The sequence below is a fragment of the Phyllobates terribilis genome, unplaced genomic scaffold, assembly GCF_046119375.1.
Source record: "Phyllobates terribilis strain yellow unplaced genomic scaffold, ASM4611937v1 Scaffold_9__5_contigs__length_417890890, whole genome shotgun sequence".
Taxonomy (NCBI): domain Eukaryota; kingdom Metazoa; phylum Chordata; class Amphibia; order Anura; family Dendrobatidae; genus Phyllobates; species Phyllobates terribilis.
In genome coordinates this window covers 117,436,535-117,458,718 of record NW_027362769.1, presented here as the reverse complement: position 1 = coordinate 117,458,718, position 22,184 = coordinate 117,436,535, and the positions used below count along the sequence as shown (strand labels likewise).

The window sequence follows — 22,184 nt, the reverse complement described above, 5'->3', positions numbered from 1 at the left end:
CCATAGTCTGCTATGGGTCCATACGCAATTTTGAGAATCTATGGACCAGTCTGTTCTAGGGTATGTCATAAAAAAGCGGGTATAGAGCAATTACAGTGTCTCATAGGGCCTACCACACTGTCGAGGGTGGAGTGTCTACAGATCCATAATAAAGACCCGTAGCAGCTTCATTGTATGCAATTGAACTGAATGATACCACTGGAAAAAACGGAAGTGCTACAATTAATCTTAAAGGCTCAGTGGTTAGCACTGCAGCCTTACAGCGCTGGGGTCCTGGGTTCAAATCCCACCAAGGACAACATCTGCAAGGAGTTAGTATGTTCTCCCTATATTTGCGTGGGTTTTCTCTGGGTTCTCTAGTTTCCTCCCAGACTCCAAAGACATACTGATAGGGAATGTAGATTGTGAGCCCCAATGGGGACAGTGCCCATAATATCTGTAAAGCGCTGTGGAATTAATGGCGCTATATAACTGAGTAAAATAAATAAATAAATATTCTGTTCTACTTCTAAAATTAAAAATCCATGCAATGTAAAAAGGAAAATGAACTAACATAAGAGCTAATGAAGCAATAAAACGCAATGCTCCAGTAATAGTACTTACATATGGGCTGCCTGTAAGGATGGTAGACATGAATATCAAATGGCCTGTGTGTGGTATTGACCAACATGACTCTTCCAGACCCATCGTATTTATTTCCCTTTTCCACCGTTCTAGTGTTCCAGTCGGTCCAATATATCGCATCTTCAAATACAGTGATGGCAAAAGGATGAGGAAGGTTTCCATCATACACGGAATGTCGGTGTCTACCATCCAAATCCGAGTATCTAAAAAAACAATGGAAAACGAAAACTACTGAGGCAAATGTCTAAGGTCAGTTCATCGAGACTACTGGCTGCAAAATGGGATTAAAAAAGGCAAAAGCAAATATAGAGAATGTTTAAGAAGTTACGAAGATCCCTGAGAATGGAACTTTAGACATAAAAATCCAGATTTAATTACGTAATGTCATACAATACAAGAAGGCGTCCTCTGCATAATGAATGGCCTGTTGAGTCTGTAGAGGGGCGAGTTCAGGTGGGTGAACAATTAACTAAATTTTCCAAAAATTTTAATTCTGACAATAATGTGCTGTCTATGAAAAAGAATCAGTGTCAGCGATATTCAAAATAGGCTACATAGACTTGTTCAATTCGAGAGAAATAAAAGTATACCCCCATTGCCCTACTACTTTCTACTCCAGATCAATTCTACATCTACTCAAAACCAATTTTATAAATTAAGCCAAGTATCATTTTTTCGAAGTAAACTATTGCCCCGATTTATTAAGACTGGAGTTTTCTATGCTAGTCTTAATGAGGGATGTGCAGGAGTAAGATGCGCTTAATTCATTAAGAAGTGCATGTCCAAACTTGGGGTACAGGTCTGCAGTCACTCTATTCCGGCAGCAAGGAGCAGGCGATCATGTGCCAGCAAGTATGAGATTTGTATACTTCCGGTCACATTCCGACTAGTCGTGTTAATACACTTGCATTGAGTGAGGCTGTGCAAGTCTAGTCAGTAGGTGACGCCTGTATGCAAATTGCATGCTTGGGGGTCACGCACCCGCCACTAGAATCGGAGAATGCTCACATCGTGCAGTGCATGTGATGTAAGGATTCACAAGTCTGTAGTCACTCTAATACTTACAAAATGATTGGAAATCACAGCCCTAAAAGGCAATGGAGTATTTAGTGCCAGTCAAAATAAGTAGAAATATATATATATTACTGTATATGTTAATAGAAAGCTAATGAGTGTTATTGAGTTATTCAATATTCCTAGGTCTCATTAGACTGTTGACTGGCTGCGATCAAGAACTGTCTATGTGTCCATTTTGACAGTGATTCATAGACAGCTCAAAGTCCTAGTCATTACTGCAAAGAGTCATGCCATGTATATGTTTATGAACAGTTACCGAGTTGCTTTATTCTTCTCTAAGTACGTACTCAATGTAGTTCAAGTGGGCATCGGCCCAGTAGAGCTTGTCATTGGTGTAGTCTATTGTAATTCCGTTAGGCCATTCCAACTTAGTAGTGATGATAGCGGTTTTGTTCTTGCCGTCCATGCCAACTCTGCCAATGTATGGCATGTCTCCCCAGTCTGTCCAGTAAATGTGCCTGTAGAAACAAAATTAAAGTTAGAGAAAACTTTTTGGAATTCGTATCCTAATGATATTCTTCTGGGAGCATATTTGAAACAACTGCACAGAAAACAAACTACTTTTAGTGGGTTCTATGCCCTCTTGGGTCTAGTCATTGTAAGGTCCCTGTGGCCACCAGTGACTGCTCATCCATTATATCATGGTGCCAGAGAAAGAAAGTTGTCTAGTGCAGCAGGTTATTGTAATATGTGGAGACCAAATGTTTCTTTTTGATCTCTGACGTCCAGATGTACTTCTATTTTTGGGTCCATCTCTATAGGTGATGGAATGAGCAGAGAAGGTTAAGAAGAGATCAATGACAATATGGGCAGCCCCCAATCAAATACATAAGATACAATAGCTTCATAAATGCACAAACATTAGATATATTGGTTGATGTAATTTGCATTACTGCTAGGTTTACTATACATAGAAATGAGAGGTTTGATCAAATCGTGTGATCCCATCTGCACCAACCAACAAAGTGTCCTCTTCATATGGTACCCTACACATATGGGTAGCCCTCATGATATTATTTTAAAAATACTATATATATATATATATATATATATATATATATATATATATATAATGTATTTTACAATATTTTACTCCTCAAATAATGTAATCTGCTATTTTGTATCTACTTATATAATAATTTTAACCATGTCATCTTTCCAGCTTGGTTGGTGGTTGTAACCCAGTTTTTATGGCTTTCAGAAGAAAAGACTGACATACGTTTTGTAGTGATGGATCCCCTCTTCCTGTATCGCTGCAGAACTAGGAAGATTAGGTTATAGGGGCTCTAGGAAAGTTGGCAGCCATATTTATTGGTTGGAGGAGATGGTGTCACACTCCACCAGAAAAAAAAATCACATTCATCATCTCAACAACATCAGAAAATCTGTAATAGATTTTGTAGTGATACTGAGGATGATGGATGTCAATTTATAACGCTGGCTCTTACAATATGTGACTTTCTATATGCTCATTGTAATTTATTAAAACTCTTATCCATCTGCATCTAACACAAGCCACAGGCAAAAAAATATCTATAGCTGTTTATAGCGGCACTGGAGACTTAAAGGGGTTTTCCCACGAACGAAAGTTGATTTTAATCAATAGATCTTGGAATAATAATAACTTTGACAACGGGATGTGTTTAAATAAAATGTTCCTGTGCTGAGATAATTTTATAAATGTGCCCCTGCTGTGTACTGTGTAATGGCTGTGTCTGACCATACAGGAACATGGTCTGATCATACCACAGCTCCTGGGCAGGGGAGGAAGCAAAAGAGTATACAGACATTACAGCAGGGGATCACACCTGATTCTTTCTGTGAGATAAAATATTTCACTGCCTATTTTTAAACAATATTTTACCTCAAAGAAAGAATCAGCTGTGATCCCCTGCTGTAATGTCTGTATACTCTTTTGCTTCCTCCCCTGCCCAGGAGATGTGGTATGATCAGACCATGTTCCTGTATGGTCAGACACAGCCATTACACAGTACACAGCAGGGGCACATTTATAAAATTATCTCAGCACAGGAACATTTTAATTAAACACATCCAATTGTGGAAATTATTATTATTCAAAGATCTATTGATTAAAGTGAACTTTTGTTCGTGGGAAAACCCCTTTAAGAAATCCACAATATGGAATACTAAAAGATGGTATATTTGTCCCAATGGCATAAGAAAGGCCCCCATACACATTAGACTAATGGCGGCAGTAGCCGCCAAAATCGACAGGTTTGTCAAACACTCTGGGGCGCTGGCCAACCGATTGTCAGAGGAGATTTGATTGGGCATATTCGATTTCGGACTGCCGATCACTTTGTTCTCTCGGAGGTAAGCCGTCTTCAGAAATGTAAACTTTCTCGTAGAGAGTTTGACCGAACGATCATTCCTGTGTATGGAAGAGCTGGAGGAGATGGCTGGTAGCCAAATGATCGGCTGAAGCATAGTTAGTCCTACAGCCATCTAATGTGTATAGGGGCCTTAAGTCTACATTCACATAGCCACATTTTCAGTTCCACTGCTGTCCATGAAAAATTCTGACCTCACGCAGACGACCATCAGAAAAACGTTATTTAAAAGGGCTGTTCAGAGATCAGTTTTTTCACATGGACCGAATATCCGCGGAGATAAAAAATAATCACAGCATGCACTAGTCTCTTCTGTATTTCAGATACGACTCACCTTATTCAAGTCTATGGGTGCACAAAAAAAATTGGATCTCATATGAATCACCCGTACTGCATCTGATTTTCATGGATATATTGCAATTATTAACAGAGGAAACTGTATTTGAAATTGTAAATTTTATTTATTGCTGGTATATAAAACAGATGCTGCATAGATACTAATACAGATTGAAAAATCATCCATTTTTCTGGATGAAAATTGGATCATTTTTTATACACTCGTGTGAACTTGAGCAATGTGCCCACCCTGGGGTTTATACAACACATGGGCCCCAATGAAATAAAAACAAATGACCAGCAATAATTATCCAGAGGAAATTCAATCATTTATGAAGAAATGACCGCATTTCCTGAAGGATTCTTGCATGCCAAGAAGAGGAAAATGTTAAGTAGATATTAATAAAAGATGGATTTGGTTTCATGTTGGCAGCGTGGTGTCTTTCAGGAAATAAAGAGATACGGTAAAGTACAATATAATGAAAACCGCGTCAATTATAACACAAGTAATAAGAGGTAATGCTCTGTGTGAAATGTCATACCCTTTCTTTGGATGAACCACGATAGCTCTAGGATGCTGGAAGCAGAAAGTGTTATTGACGTCTGCACAGCGGTCTACCAGCTTCTTCCTGAACCTCCCATCCAGCTCGGCAACGCTGATACAGTTCTTGTACGAGTCCACCCAGTATAGTTTCCTAGAATTGCAGTAAAAGTAGTGTGTACAGTACTGCACCCCTACAGAAAAAACATACCCTTTTTGATAGTATTAGACTTTGAGCATAAAGAGACTATCGGCACCTCTACTGATGAGGAAGTGGTCACCCGGACCTTTATTCAACCTCTACTCTGATTTAAGAGCACATCAGATTTTTTTCCCTTCTATTAGTTGTTTTGTATGTTTTTTATTTAGAAACAATAATGATTTAATCTTTAGGCTACGTTCAGACGGCCATTGTGTAATTCGGAGCCGGTCTTGTCTATAAATTGCCATTTAGCTCTCTATGTGCAGCTCCATCTCCCCGTCCACATAGCAGACGGTGCAGGAGCGGCCTGCTTTTTATATAAACTAGTCTGATCCATAAATCAGGTCAGATTAGCACTTGCTGCAATTTTTTTCACATTGTGCCGAGGACTATGTAATGCACAGCTCATGACAACTAGCTCATAGGCTAATATTGGGTCCGTGTGCGATCCGATTTCCACATCGACAACATTATACGGACAAAAAATACGTTTGTCTGACTGTACCCTTATAGTAGGGTTTTCAGCAGATCTCCAGTTGTCTTCACAGCAGTAGTCTATTATATTAATATATTGACTTTTTGGACCCACCTTAAAGGGGTTGTCCACTATTTGGACAACCCCTTCTTAAATGCTCTAGTCTCTCATGTAAAATATGTAAAGCTTATATGGTGTCTGCATCGGGTCTCCCTTCACTCGGGTAACATAGTTATGTCACGTGAGCGCTGCAGTCAATCAGCGGCTAATAATGGACTTCAGTTCTCATACTTTCATCCAGGGAAAGTGTGAGCAAATCAGCTCATTGTCAACCACAGATTGGCTGCAGTGCTCATGCGACATAACAATGTTACCCTAGCACCGGGGGACCCAACGCCGACATCGCAGGTACAGCGCCGCTGTAGGAGGTGAGTATAAGCTATCGAGATTTTATTGGGGGGACGCGGGTATTTAAAATGGGCATGTCCAAGTAGTGGAAAACTCCTTTAAACTTAGTTATTTCTCCCTTACCTGCCAACCCAATCAACTGCTAAACCTTCTCCGCTCAGAATATCGGTGGTAATAATTGTCTCTTTGTTGGTTCCATTGAGGAACATTCTCTCCATAACTCTCCGTCCCACATCGATCCAATATAATCTTTCTTCCACTCGATCAAAGTCCAGGGCCACCACATTGCTCAGACCTTGTAATATTAGAGAATAAGACAGACTATCCACTGTCAGGTTCCTGAGATAATAGCGGTTACTGAATATAAGATATGGGGCAATATTGCTATTCTGGCGGCAGCTTTTCCCATCCGGTTCCCTGATGTAGCCCGGGGCACACTTGCAGATGTAGGAGCCTGCAGTATTCTCACAGATTTGGCTGCATAACCACGGGGACTCTGCGCACTCATCGACGTCATCACAGGTTCGTTTATCGGACATGAGCCTGTAACCAGCTCGACAGCTGCAGAAAAAGCTTGTCTGTGTATCTGTGCAGTTGTGATCGCAGCCACTGATAGAAGGATCATTGCACTCGTTAACGCCTGCATGGGAGAAAACAAATGGTTAATGTGATGTGCATTAAAGAAACAGTATTGTCGTTCATATTTACTATTTGAAGTGGATAATGTGTGCAAAGTAATAAATCCAAAATCCACGTTGATTCTACAAATTAGAATTGTATAGTATTATTATTATTTACATATTAATAGTATTAAAATTAATAATATTACTAAATTTGTAATATTATTGTATTTATTTTCAAAATAAAAATATCAAAAATGTGTGCTAAATAAAATATAATATATCTTCATAGCATTCATTCACTTTTTTAATAGAGATCCAAAATCCCTGCAAAGGCACAAAGCTAAATTATAGAATTTTGGCAGTCTGTAGTCACCACTAGGGGGAGCTACATACTGTTAATAAATTGAGTTGTCCACTATCGGACAAACCCTTTTTGATACAAACTTCCTGGAATGGCAAAAATGTATAGAACAACAACAGCGATGAAAATGTATTAAAACTTCATTTATTGACTTACTCTTAAAATAGAAAAAAAGAGGGGTTAAAATAGAAGCACTCAGCCAATGCATTTCATCCTGGCTGCTGGAACTTGTTGTTCTATATGTTTCTGCTCTTACCTGTTTCTGTCCTTGCACCACTCCTAGCAAGATTACCAAATTACTTGGATTTGGTGACCTGATCTGAATTTTGTTTTTGTTCATATGTTCTGGAATGGCGCCATTTCTGAGATGTCGGAGATGCTATGCCCGTCAGGTGATGTGACAATGTTATATCACGTGACGGCTAAAACTAATGGGCAGCCTGCATCCATCCATCAGACAGAACTGTGAGCGCTGCAGTCTGTCTGGAGTGGACACATGACACAAAAATGCCCCGTTATACACAGGGAATAGTGGCGCTGAGATTGCAGGAATGGCGCCTCTGTGGGAGGTGGGTATTGATTCTTTAAGCAGGGGTTGTCCAGTAGTAGATAACCCCTTTAAATATGTTAAAAGTTAAAACCTAAATACTAATGGTAATTACAAGCTGATTGATAATCTTCTAAAAAAATCTTCAGTCTTTTAGTTCAATATGTCATTCCAGCCAACTGATAGGCACAAATTATAGAAAAGAACATATCTCATAAATGTCTTACATTGATGCTTTGAGGATAGATTTACTGTAAAATATTGATTAGAGTTGATTGTATATAAGGAGTTTTCAAGTTTTGGAAAATTCTTGTCCTCTGGCTGAAGTTTGTTTTAAAAAAAATAAATAAATGTAGCTTCACTTACTCTCCCCAGGTCTAGCGGTAAGTCTCCGCCTCAGCTCCCAGTGCCTGTTACTGTCTGCAGGGCTGATGTTACATTGACACCTCTGCAGCCAGTCACTGAGCGCAGCAGCGGAGCTCCCTGAGTTGACAGCATAAAGATCAGAGCCGTTGAGCCCAGTTATTGGATTTCAGCGCTGCAGACGATAATAGACCCCAGGAGCAGTGGGGGAGACTCATTGCTGGACCCAGGGAGGGTGAGTAAAGCCCAGATTATTTTTTAATACAGACAGGGTTCTTTCAAAACCAGAAAACCCCTTTAAGTGTTCGGCCCCTTTATTATAGCTATTGGATTGAAACAGTGCACCCAGCCCCCCACCGATCAAAACCTTATTCCACGCACGCACCACATCCTTTCTCATCGCTGTTATCGGAACAGTCATCTATCCGGTTGCAGACTTTGACGGATTCAATACAGTGGCCATTGTCACACTGGAAGAAGTTGGGAGCACAGGTTGCCTCCGGAGTACTGCAGAGATGTTCCAGTTCATCGGACTCGTCCCCACAGTCATTGTCTCCGTCGCACACGTAGGCCCTGGTGATACAGCGACCGTTCTGACAAGTGAACTGCTGCTGCTGGCAAGGAGGGTAGCTGCAGCCTCTCTCATCGCTGTTATCTCCACAGTCGTTGCGTCTGTCACACCTAGAAGATCAAGCGACTGATTAGTGGCAGCAAAGAAAAATGGCATCCATTCATAGAACGGGCGTCTGGCTGTCATGGGGTATGGCGCTGGCAATTAAGTCAATGTGGTGAAAATCCAAAATGTAGTTAATAATCCTCTCATGTCATCCCAACTATTTCACTGAAAGATTCCACTAAGGAATTTCCAAGGAAATGGATATGTACAGAGGACGACTTGTGAGTGTGCGGCAAAGGAGGAAAATACCAAAGCTTTATATAAAGTGCTTTACTATATAAAATCCTCCTCTATAACATTATATCTAAAAAATACAAAAAACTGTGTCCTACTTAAATATTTCATTCTCATATAGCAAATATGGATTTCTATGTATAAATCAGATGCCTTATAAACAATTCAAAGAATCTGTCAGAAATATGTAATTTTTTACCAGGTTGAAATGCTGCTGTTTTCCTTAATCTGGCAAAATTTTGCTTTTATATTTTGCGCCTCTCCATTACTGAGATATTGTCCCCTCTTCTTTGTATAAAAATCTAGTGTTTTTACTGGGTGTGGTCCTGAAGAAGATCACCATAGAAAAGAGTTGGTGACCACCACGCACCTGTCACGGGTGTGTCAGAAGTGACAGACAGTCGCCCTGCAGTTGGTTTCAGGAAATTTCTATGTTTGGCATTACAGACACTCTCTAGGATCCAGTGGCTACCTTCCTCTGGCTAATTAACACCCTGGCCTGGGTGTGTAAATACCTGCTGTCAGCTAGAGGGAGGTGCCGGCAACACTCACATTACGCTTTGTGAAGGCTCGGAGCAAGTGTATTACTTCATCCTCTCTGGAGCTATGAGGACGGGTGTCCATCTCTCTGAAGTCGACTAAAAGCTAAGCTATCTTCCCTTGTTTGCTCCCACTTGTTGTCTTTAGTGGTCAGTGGGGATCGACTAGCGCTCATCCCCCTCCCTTCTCTAGCCAAGGCCAAATGCCAGGGAAAGACAGGGTGAGGTTCGCGTGCGGCGATTGGTGAAGAGCCAATACAGGGACGTTAGTGGAGACAGGGTGATACTAGATCAGCCTTGGAAGTCTCCACTCCCCCCTTTCCCTAGAGTCTAGGCTCCCTTTCCCTCTTCCCTTTGTGTTGCACTAAGTCTTTCCCACACCTTGCGTAACAGCACCCTTGGCTAGCAAGACTAGATTTATGAGCAAGGAAGAAGGGGCCATATCTCAGGAACGGAGAGGCGCAGGAACAAAAGAAAAACAGCGCCAGAGTCAGAGGAACAATGACATTTATACCAAGTAAATAAATTGCATATTTAAGGTCCTCCTTAAGAAAGTTTTTACAAATGGTAAATAAATAAAATAAAAAATACATTTAAGAAGGAGGACACAAAGTGGGGAATTTTTTATATACTTTATGCCATATATCAGACATGCATAAGTTGCAAAGTTTATATATGGTTGTCCTGAAGAAGGAGACAGTGGACTCTGAAACGCGTTGACAATAAACCTACAATTTTATTACCACTAATTGTGTCGTATTCCGGAGAGCGCACACACACTTCCAATCCTGCTACTTAAAACTATGACAATACTAGGCTTAAAAAATTTGAAAGGGTCTGGATACACGGTCAGAGGAGACTGCAGAGTATTACACAGGAAAATTGGAGTACCTGCGATCAGAGGCAAATTTTTTCGCAGGTAATTTTTTTTTCTTTTAAATTGTCAGAAATCAAATTTCAAAAGATTCAATCATCACTAGCTTCAATAGAAATCAAAATAACAATGAGGCTGAGATATAAAGGCATAAAAAGATATGTAAGACATGGGACTCCTAACATGTTTCCGTATTGCCAGAAAGCCTTACATTTTGTGTTCCAATCATACTTGATGCATTACAATACCTGAAGCTATTCCGGATACAGAGACCGTTACTGCAAGTGAACTCAGTGCTGCTGCAGGACCGTCGCGTACAATTCTGGTGTTCATCATAAGCATCGGAGCAATCCGAATCTCCATCACAAACCCAGTTTAGTGGAATGCACCTTCTATCGGGGGGTCTGTTGTTTATACAGGTGAACTCTGTAGTGGCGCAGCTACGACTGGCTGACAGAAATAAAGAAAAAAGTAAATGATCGAAATTAGTACATACATACTGATTTTCCATTCTAAGGTATTTTTAAAGTCATTCCTTTATCTATGCACATTGAATGTCTGCATTTTATGGTTCAAATTTATTTTCCAAGAGAGTTAAAACTGGGTCACAAAACAAAGTGACTGATGTCGGACAAATATTCCTTCCATCGTAATTAAAGAGAATATGTCAGTAAGATCACCTGATTTTGCATGCAAGTCTTTGAAAGCAAAATCAACGGACACCTTTATATCTTCTATCTGCTGCTGCATTCCTAAGAAATTAGAGTTTTAATTCAGGTGAAAATGAAGCATAATATGCTCTAGGTGTGAAAGAGCACTTCCCAAACCTCTGCCTCCGAAGATTTTTTCCACGCCTAGCATCAGCCTCTTTAGCTTGATTGATAGCTCACTATGTGATGTCAGGCACCAGGCAAAGAAATCAGACAGTGAACTATCAATCAAGCTAAAGAGGCTGGTGCTGGGAAGGGAAACAAGTTTGGTAAGTGCCCTCTCAGGCCAATAGCACTTAGTACCCCATTTGCATGTGAATGAAAACGCTAATCTCTCGGGAATGCAGCAACAGATAGAAGATATAAAGGTGTGGATGGATTTACATCTCAAATATCTGTATGCCCATATACAGTGGTGGCCAAAAGTATTGGCACCCCTGCAATTCTGTCAGATAATACTCAGTTTCTTCCTGAAAATGATTGCAATCACAAATTCTTTGGTATTATTCTCTTCATTTAATTTGTCTTCAATGAAAAAACACAAAAAGAATTGTCCTAAAGTCAAATTGGATATAATTCCATACCAAACCTAAAAAAGGGGGTGGACAAAAGTATTGGCACTGTTTGAAAAATCATGTGATGCTTCTCTAATTTGTGTAATTAACAGCACCTGTAACTTACCTGTGGCACCTAACAGGTGTTGGCAATAACTAAATCACACTTGCAGCCAGTTAACATGGATTAAAGTTGACTCAACCTCTGTCCTGTGTCCTTGTGTGTACCACATTGAGCATGGAGAAAAGAAAGAAGACCAAAGAACTGTCTGAGGACTTGAGAAACCAAATTGTGAGGAAGCATGAGCAATCTCAAGGCTACAAGTCCATCTCCAAAGACCTGAATGTTCCTGTGTCTTCCGTGCGCAGTGTCATCAAGAAGTTTAAAGCCCATGACACTGTGGCTAACCTCCCTAGATGTGGACGGAAAAGAAAAATTGACGAGAGATTTCAACGCAAGATTGTGCGGATGGTGGATAAAGAACCTCGACTAACATCTAAACAAGTTCAAGCTGCCCTGCAGTCCGAGGGTACAACAGTGTCAACCCGTACTATCCGTCGGCGTCTGAATGAAAAGGGACTGTATGGTAGGATACCCAGGAAGACCCCACTTCTTACCCCGAGACATAAAAAAGCCAGGCTGGAGTTTGCCAAAACTTACCTGAGAAAGCCTAAAATGTTTTGGAAGAATGTTCTCTGGTCAGATGAGACAAAAGTAGAGCTTTTTTGGAAAAAGAATCAACATAGAGTGTACAGGAAAAAAAAAGAGGCATTCAAAGAAAAGAACACGGTCCCTACAGTAAACATGGCGGAGGTTCCCTGATGTTTTGGGGTTGCTTTGCTGCCTCTGGCACTTGACTGCTTGACCGTGTGCATGGCATTATGAAGTCTGAAAACTACCAACAAATTTTGCAGCATAATGTAGGGCCCAGTGTGAGAAAGCTGGGTCTCCCTCAGAGGTCATGGGTCTTCCAGCAGGACAATGACCCAAAACACACTTCCAAAAGCACTATAAAATGGTTTGAGAGAAAGCACTGGAGACTTCTAAGGTGGCCAGCAATGAGTCCAGACCTGAATCCCATAGAACACCTGTGGAGAGATCTCAAAATGGCAGTTTGGAGAAGGCACCCTTCAAATATCAGGGACCTGGAGCAGTTTGCCAAAGAAGAATGGTCTACAATTCCAGCAGAGCATTGTAAGAAACTCATTGATGGTTACCAGAAGTGGTTGTTCGCAGTTATTTCGGCTAAAGGTTGTGCAACCAAGTATTAGGCTGAGGGTGCCAATACTTTTGTCCAGCCCTTTTTTTGAGTTTTGTGTTAAATGATCAATGATTTGATTTTTGCTTCATTCTCTTTTGTGTTTTTTCCTTGCAAGCAAATTAAATGAAGATAATAATACCAAAGAATTTGTGATTGCCATCATTTTCAGGAAGAAACTGAGTATTATCTGACAGAATTGCAGGGGTGCCAATACTTTTGGCCACCACTGTATGTGGTTTTAGAGGGTTGATCTTACTGACAGGTTCCCTTTAAAGGAAGACTACAAACAAAACTGATACACAATGCCTAGTATGAGGCCAGACGGGGCGATGAATGACATTTTTTGAATTGTCTAGTAATGGCTTGTCGCTTGTGTGTCACAATACTGCACCTAAAAGTTTTCTTTAGAATTTTTCTTTCAATTTTGACTTTTTCCACAAATTAACTGCAACTGTATGGGGGGCCTCTTGGCTTTCTCAGCCGTTCTGAGCGTTCCTTGTATATGGAGGAGTTGGGAGACACAGTTGTCAGCTGAAGGATTGTTCGGTCCACAGTTATCTAATGTGTGTGGTCTTTGAAGCATAATTCCAGCCATTCTAGATGTTTTGATTTGTGACTCTTTAGTTTATCATCAATGATATTGGGATATATACCCATAAGATTAATGTGGGCTCACCGAACACATTCTTGTTATCCCAAATTAAAGACATGCATTGATTCATGTTGTTGTATATTGCTATATTCTGCACCAGAACCCTTACCACAGTTGTGTCTCTGGTCTTCATCACTCATGTCACCGCAGTCATTATCACCATCACAGACCCATGTAGCTGGGATGCAACGAGCATCATCGCACCTGAACTGGTTGCTTGAACAAGTCCTCACATGGGCAACTGCAATGAATGGATAGGATCAGAAATAGAAAAAGACATAGGAGAATTTCTGATTTTATGCTAATAGAAAGGAGCAAGGTAACATTTGAGTTCCTGCAAATAAGATAAGACAAAATCAATCATCATTATTTCTACATTCTGCTCCTTTATAAACACATAACGTGACGCGACGATACACCTTTAATCCATGTTTATTGAACAGTTAAAGGGAATCCGCCAATATGAAAATTCAGTCCAACTTGTGGGTAGAATGTTACACAGCAGGAGTAGCTGAGAAGATTGATATATAGTCTGCTTATTCATGGCTTTGGAGTCCAGCGGGCGGTACTACTCAGTGATTGACCGCCCACTGGACTCTTAAACCCAGAAGAATCAAAAGTTTAAATGAATTTATGACTATTTTTACTAAATCTTCACCCACAACATATATATAGTTATGGTTAATATTTCATATTTTGCTTTGATGATCATTTAAAACAATTTTATATCTATAAATCTAGCTATAATATGTCTGAATTACGGCATGCTTAGTTTTTGCTGTTTATGGAAGTTACTGATCAGGATATCAGTCTTCTGTTCAGTTTTTCTGACAGTTGAATGTGGTTTGTGCCAAGGAAATCTGGTAGCTCTCCTTGTAGCTTACATTACATTTCCTTTCCGTGGTAATGTATAGTAACTTCCTCTCTCTGAAAGACAATAAAACCCTCCATGACACTGAGGGTCCAGCAGACAAGCTTTGTACACAGATAGATACATGTATTTCTTGCTTTGTCTCCGCAATCGGTCGACCCTTTGCATCTACCACAAATTAGCTCTGGCAGCTAAGAGGTTTCCGTGACAGTACATCGATTGATTGAAATATATATATATATATATATATATATATATATATATATATATATATATTTTTTTTTTCCATATAATTATAGCTCAATATTTTCAGCTTATTTGGCTTTAAAATTTGGCCTTTGCAATGTTGACGACATTTTCATTATGACGGGTTCCTTTTAAGACCCCCTACACATAAGATAGTCATCACATGCCATGGAAAACGGTTTGAGTGGATGACTGTAACCTTATCGCCATTGGTATATTTAGGTTCTGTTCACCGAGGATTACATCAAAGGAATACGTTGGGCAACGGTGGACACAGACTGAAAAAGACCCCTATGTAAAACCAATGTATGGGCCCTTTCTAGTCAAATCGCTCATTATAATGCACAATTCCTCCTGCATTGAAGGTGGAAATGGACCCCTTTACCTCTTGGACCCTTGTACGACAGCACAGTTTGCACCAATGATATGTCCACCCCTGACGTTGGGAGAATACCAATATGCACCTCCCAAGAAAGGCTTAGAAATAGAAAAAAAGGTATACGATCTATTTTTCTTTCTCAGGTAGTCCAACGTATAGGATAAAGCAGTCTGCTGCCAATTTTGAAATGTTATCATTGGGTCTACGTTTGCCTAATTCTTACCACATGATGCTGGTTCATCAGAGCCGTCTGCACAGTCGGTGCCCTGATCGCAGTACCAATGACCAGGGATACAACGTCCGGAGGCACAGCGGAATTCACTGTCTGTACATGTCAGGGTAGCTGAAAAGTAATCCATAAGGCATATTAATAAGTTTCCATGCCTCAGCTGATGCAATGTTCTGCTTATTATAGCTATCTACTTACAGCAAATTACAGCATTGATTGAAATGTTAAATGTCAGGTGCACTCTCCAGTGTAATGTGCTCCACAAATGACAATTAGTGCAAGCAATACAGTCAGGAATACAAGGTAATTCAACAAACAAACTAGAGCTACATGAGCCCGGTTTTAAGGAAGATATAAATACAATTACTTATTAAAATTACATTTTTATTTCAATAATTTAAAAGATTTTTTATAAAAAACAGGTACCTTCAAATTTTACAACATCAAATCTCCATTATGGCTTATATTATTACAATGAGTTATCTCTTTTAATGCATGCAGAAACTCTATGACATTTCTATTGCACCCTTTCCCTAATGATAAAGTGCTTGAAAAAATTAGTTAAACCCCCTCTGATCAAAAAACGAAAATTCCAGAAAAATAAGGCGCAAGTGCAAAAAAGGTGTTTTTCCTCTCAATATTTAAAGAACATGCAAGAATAAATATACTTGCAGGTATATAATAAATACATGAGCTTTTTATACTTTACATTTCGTTTTTCAGATAGTAGCTGAACAATGGGGGAACATAAACAACAACACTTGTTTAATATCCTTAATAGGGAACTATGCATACAGAAACAACTGCATTTGGAATTCACAGTCCACACGTACGACGCCGTTTCGCCTTGGGCTTCTTCAATGGGGGGCGTCCATTGAAGAAGCCCAAGGCGAAACGGCGTCGTCGGGGTAGATCATCACCTCATCTCCACAGGCTGTACACCGATACTGATATCAAAACATGTAAGTACTCTCCTCAGGACTTTATACGTGTGGACTGTGAATTCCAAATGCAGTTGTTTCTGTATGCATAGTTCCCTATTAAGGATATTAAACAAGTGTTGTTGTTTATATTCCCCCATTGTTCAGCTACTATCTGAAAAACGAAATGTAAAGTATAAAAAGCTCATGTATTTATTATATACCTGCAAGTATATTTATTCTTGCATGTTCTTTAAATATTGAGAGGAAAACACCTTCTTTGCACTTGCGCCTTATTTTTCTGGAATTTTCGTTTTTTGATCAGAGGGGGTTTAACTAATTTTTTCAAGCACTTTATCATTAGGGAAAGGGTGCAATAGAAATGTCATAGAGTTTCTGCATCCATTAAAAGAGATAAATCATTGTAATAATATAAGCCATAATGGAGATTTGATGTTGTAAAATTTGAAGGTACCTGTTTTTTATAAAAAAATCTTTTAAATTATTGAAATAAAAATGTAATTTTAATAAGTAATTGTATTTATATCTTCCTTAAAACCGGGCTCATGTAGCTCTAGTTTGTTTGTTAAATTATATGAATTGGAAGTTGCAAATCGTTGACCTTTTTTTTGATATATAGGAATACAAGGTAGAAGAGAATTTCTTTAAAGACATTTGCCAGAAGAAATATATAAAATCCCATTTACTGTGTGTTAAGCGCTGTCCTTGATTGACGTTAAATATGTCATCAGAAAATGACCTACTGTTTACACCATGCTTTTAAATTTATTTTGCAATAATGCTTGTTTTTTTTCATATCACGAGATGTATTAAAAAAAAATTAGACACACTGCAATTTTAACACTGGCCACTGGGTGCTATTCCAGACTCCTACTTCCTGTGGTTTCAGGAAATCTACATGTACATTATCAGAAATAGACGGACTCAGACCCTATCTTTAACGGTTTGCCAACACTGGCGTATAACTTGGACGAGTGCAATCCGATAAAAAATGGGACAGATTTTTATAGACGCTAGTCTGAGCGAACAATCATATTGAAGCATCTAATGAGCGTGTGCCAAGATTATTGTGCAGGCAGGGGGAGCTGTGACATCTCCTATTGTGAATAGTAAATCTTGTGTATTCAGCTACGTATAGAGGAGCTACCTGTCATTGTAATCCTGCCTGTGATGATAATGAGATTTCTGAAAAGTCTTCTGTACAAAACAGGAAGTATAAAGTCTAAAATAGCCCCAGTGACCAGTGTGAAAGTTGCATATATTAATTTTATATAGATTCAGACATGGAGAAAAAAAACATTGCTGAAAATGTAAAAAAAAAGATACATTTAACATAAAGCTTGATAGAAAAAGTATGGCTATGTTCACACGTTGCGTTTTTGATGCGTTTTTTTTCTGCAGGTAAAACCAGCTCTCTTGGCAGTAAAGAAGCAGCGTAAAAAAAGTAGGTTTTGCCAAGTTATTGTCGCTTTTTTTTGCAACACTTTTGCTCCTTTTTTTCTTACTGCGGTTTTGTCAGTGTTCACTTGTCTCTTGTGCATGCTGATAAAGTTTAGTGCAGAAAAAAATATCCTAAATCAATTGCAGCAGGTTTTGGCACCAAAAAGGCAGCAAACCTGATACCTGCGTTTTTGCAGCGTTTTTCACCCATAGAAAGCAATGGGTTGTGCAAAAATGCTGAAAGAACGCTGAAAAAAGTGACATGCTGCATTTTGCAAAAACGCAGCTGTTTGACAAAACAGTTAGAAAAAAAAACAAGCTGTGTGCAGGAGATTTCTGAAATCTCAGACTTTGCTGGTACTTTAAAATTTGCATTAAAAAATGAATCAAAAAACACTGCAAAAATGCAACGTGTGAACATAGCTTTAGGCTCCATGCCCACTATGCGTTTTTCAAGCGTTTTTGCTGCAGAATTTCCGCAGCGAAAACGCTTAAAAAACGCTTGGTAATACGTGCCCCATGGTCCCCAATGATAATCCGCATGTGCTGTGCACATGCTGCGGAAATTTCCGCTGCGGATTATCATTGCGGAAAAATACGCAGCATGTCCATTAATTTTGCGGACACGCAGCGTAATTACCGCCATTGACTTGCATTGAAATGCTTGATATCCACATCACTACATGTGTACATGTGGATAACATGCGTTTCAATGTGCGGATGGTACCCAGGTCTGGAGAAGAGAAGACTCTCCTCCAGACCCGGGTACCATAGTACCTGTAAAAAAAAGAATTTAAAATAAAAAATAAAGATTATACCTACCTTCCGATGTCCCCCGGCCTCCTCAGCGATGCGTCTGGTGTGTTGGGCGGCTCGCGGTGGTGTGAGGACCTGACATGACGTCATTTAGTCATGTGACAGGTCAACCAACCGCTGACGTCGGTGGTCGCGTGACCTGTCACATGACTCAATGACGTCATGGCAGGTCCTTTTACACAACCGCAAGACACCGGGGAGACCAGACGCATCGGAGAAGGAGACCGGGGGCCATTGGAAGGTAAGTATAATCTTTATTTTTTATTTTTTACCATTCTTATTCTTTTTTTTTTTAACTATTACTTGGTCACCCTATATAAATCCATGCTGGTTGCATGGATTTATATAGTGTGACCAAGTTGTCAAGCACTTTCCAAGTGATGCTAAAATCGCTTGGAAAAGCGCTTGATAACCCGCATGCAGAAATGCATATGTGGCGCCCCTGAGGGTTCAGTCGCCACAGGGGTACTGCACCTCAGAACGAGGTGTGGTATCTCCTCTCCCAGGTAAGGATGGAGTACCACTCAGGACCCCAACCACACACTCAACACTACACCACTCCAGTTCTGAAGGGGGCCTAAAAGCACCATAGTGCTGCCCCGGGCCTGAATGGAGGAGTTGGGGGGGAACCAAGGTTAGGGGGAACCATGTGGTGAGTGAGGGTGGAGGAAGCACTTTACCTAAGCACTTAATAGAATCATATATAACTGGAGGCCATTTTAATAACAAGGTCTTTGGTCGTGGGTCCTTGGTGCGGCAGGTCAGCACAAGGCTGCAGCAGGCTGAGAGTCCACGGTCCCCTGTCTCAGGCCTCGAGATGGCGGATCGGGGCAGAGTTATACCTGGCTCTGTCCCCGGTCGGAGTCCAACCAAGAAGGCCCAGGAGGGGAGCAGAGGAGATAGGCTCCACAGGCGAAAGGATCTCAGGGGGTGCGGACGGAGCAGAGTCGCCACCTGCATGCCTTATTCTGGCCCAGCCAGAGAGACCCTGCCGCAAGAGGGGGTACCGGTCCCCGATTATCTAACTTTGCACTTCACGTCTCTGTCGGAAAAGTCCGGAGGCTTATGTGGATCCCAGGGGGATACGGACGGAGCGGAGTCGCCACCTGTATGCCCTAATCTGAGTTTATCCAGAGGGACCCGGCCTTACGCCACGTTCTCACCACAAGTCACCCAAAAATGGCACCCAGTCGGTCCGGGAACTACACGTTACCCACGAGGGACATCGCAGTACCCGTACGAGACTCAGTGGGGGACACAAGGCGGGAGAAGTTCAACTAGAGAGGAACACACTAAAGCGGAGGTCCTGACAAGTGCTCCTGAACTACCTGGAGTGTGCTGAACCCCACCCTGGCGGCCGCAGCTCGCCGTGTGATGGCAGAGAGAAGCTCTGAGCTGAGAAAACACTACCGTGAGTAAAAGACTTGGATGACTTCAACTACTGCCTCTGTCTGTTTTTTCCTCCGCGGCTCTGCAGCCGCCAACGCTCTACGCTGTCTCTCTCTCTACACTGCCCTGAGGCCCCGCTCCACCTGTGGGGAGCAGCACCAACTAAGCTGCCTGAACACCGGCCTCAGAGGACTGTTGCAGCGCTGGTGATCCTCACCAGACACCACGGGTGGCGTCACAAACATTCCCCTTTCCCATACACCTTTCCCCCTTTCCTTTCTTTTAAGAGTGACCCCAGGGTACGGGCCCGGGAGCCGGCCGCCGCGACATCCCCAAAAACCAACAACAAGGCCCGGGCACCAAGTAGCCTCCCCGTCATCTCCCTGGGCGCGTCACATACAAAAACGCTTGACAAACCCTTCTACCTGGCGGGAAAAATGCATGCAAAATCCGCATGCGTTTTTCCTGCCAGGGAGAAGCGAAATAAAAATGCAGCATTTCTACATCGTGGTCACTTAGCCTTAGTCATTTTCTGATAACCCATTTTCTTTCACCGCTTAATTCCTGTGCACATGATGACACTTTCTGCTGTACGCATTTAAAGTTATGTGTTATTATATGTTAAGACACAGACACTGTAAAAAAAAAACTTTTATTCTATAGTCATTAACCCCTTCACCTCCGAACCTGTTTTCACCTTCATGACCAGACCAAATTTTACAATTCTAACCAGGGTCACTTTATGAGTTAATAACTCTGGAATGCTTCAACGGATCACACTGATTCTAAAATTATTTCTACATGACATATTGTACTTCATGATAGTGGTAAAATTTCTTTGATATGACTTGCATTTATTTGTGAGAAAAACGGAAATGTGGCGAAAATTTGGAAAATTTAGCAATTTTCAAACTTTCAATTTTTATGCCCTTAAATGATAGAGTTATGTCACACAAAGTAGCTAATAACATTTCCCACATGTCTACTTTACATCAGCACAATTTTGGAAACATATTTTTTTTTTTTGTTAAGGAGTTATAAGGGTTAAAAGTTGACCAGCAATTTCTCATTTTTTCAACAAAATTTACAAAACCATTTTTTTTAGGGACCGCATCACATTTGAAGTCACTTTGAGGGGCCTATATGACAGAAAATACACAAAGTGACACAATTCTAAAACTGCACCCCTCAAGGTGCTCAAAATCACATTCAAGAAAATTATTAACCCTTCAGGTGCTTCACAAGAATTAATAGAACGTGGAAGGGAAAAAATGAACATTTGACTTTTCACAAAAATGTTACTTTAGCCCCAAATTTTTACATTTTCACAAGGGTAACAGGAGTAACAGACCCCAAAACTTGTTGTGCAATTTCTCCTGAGCATGCTGATACCCCATATGTGGGTGAAAACCACTGTTTGGGAGCACAGCAGGGCTCGGAAGGAAAGAAGCGGCATTTGACTTTTTCATTGCAAAATTTGCTGGAATAATTTGCGGATGACATGTCGCATTTGGAGAGCCCCTGATATGCCTAAACAGTGGAAACCCCCCATAAGTGACACCATTTTGGAAACTAGATCCCTCGAGGAATTTATTTAGATGTGTGTGAGCACCTTGAACCGACAGGTGCTTCACAGAATTTTAAAGTGGATCTGTAAAAATCCAAAAAATATATTTTTCCCACAAAAAATGTCTTTTAGCCCCAAATTTTGCATTTTCACAAGGGTAACAAGAGAAATTGCACCATAAAATTTGTTGCGCAATTTTTCCTGAGTACGCCGATACCCAATATTTGAAAGAAAACTACTGTTTGGGGAGCACAGCAGGGCTTGAAAGGGAAGGAGCGCCATTTGATTTTTTGAATGCAAAATTTGCTGCAATAATTAGCTGATGTGCCTAAACAATGGAAACCCCCCACAAGTGACACCATTTTGGTAACTAGACCCCTCAGGGAATCTATCAAGATGTGTGGTGAGCACCTTGATGCCCCCAGGAGCTTCACAGGAAGTTTATAACGTAGAGCCGCGAAAATAAAAAAATCCCATTTTTCCCCACAAAAAAAGTTCTTTTAGCAAATTTTTTATTTTCCATTGGGTAACAGAAGAAAATGGACCCCAAAATGTGTTGTGCAATTTCTCCTGAGCACGCAGATGCCCCATATGTGACATTTTGGAATGCAAATTTTGATGGAATGGTCTGTGGGTGTGATATCGCATTTGGAGAGCCCTGATGTGCCTAAACAGTGGAAAACCTCCACAAGTGACCCCATTTTGGAAACATTTTTCTCCTGTTAGACTTTTTAATGGTCCTTAATTTGTAGCAGACCATTCATATTAATTTATATAAATTAATCCCATCCCTGATAGAGTTTAGGATCTACCCTCCCTACAGCAAAGCAATATTAGTTATTTGTTAGTGAAGTACAGTATGTATACATGAACGGTATTTTCTATTTATTAGGAATT

The 22,184-nt window shown here is 40.5% G+C and overlaps 1 protein-coding gene across 1 annotated transcript in view; it reads right to left on the bottom strand.

Annotated features, from left to right (window-relative positions):
- LRP2 (LDL receptor related protein 2) overlaps positions 1 to 22,184 on the bottom strand; it is a 345,085-nt gene that overhangs the window by 61,010 nt on the left and 261,891 nt on the right. The window contains exons 46-53 of the mRNA XM_073646998.1: positions 15,129 to 15,248; positions 13,519 to 13,650; positions 10,480 to 10,681; positions 8,294 to 8,589; positions 6,138 to 6,654; positions 4,931 to 5,083; positions 1,989 to 2,159; positions 604 to 827 (exon numbers count right to left, since the gene is read on the bottom strand). Of these exons, the coding sequence (XP_073503099.1) occupies positions 604 to 827; positions 1,989 to 2,159; positions 4,931 to 5,083; positions 6,138 to 6,654; positions 8,294 to 8,589; positions 10,480 to 10,681; positions 13,519 to 13,650; positions 15,129 to 15,248 (1,815 nt within the window). The remainder of the gene's footprint in view (positions 1 to 603; positions 828 to 1,988; positions 2,160 to 4,930; positions 5,084 to 6,137; positions 6,655 to 8,293; positions 8,590 to 10,479; positions 10,682 to 13,518; positions 13,651 to 15,128; positions 15,249 to 22,184) is intronic.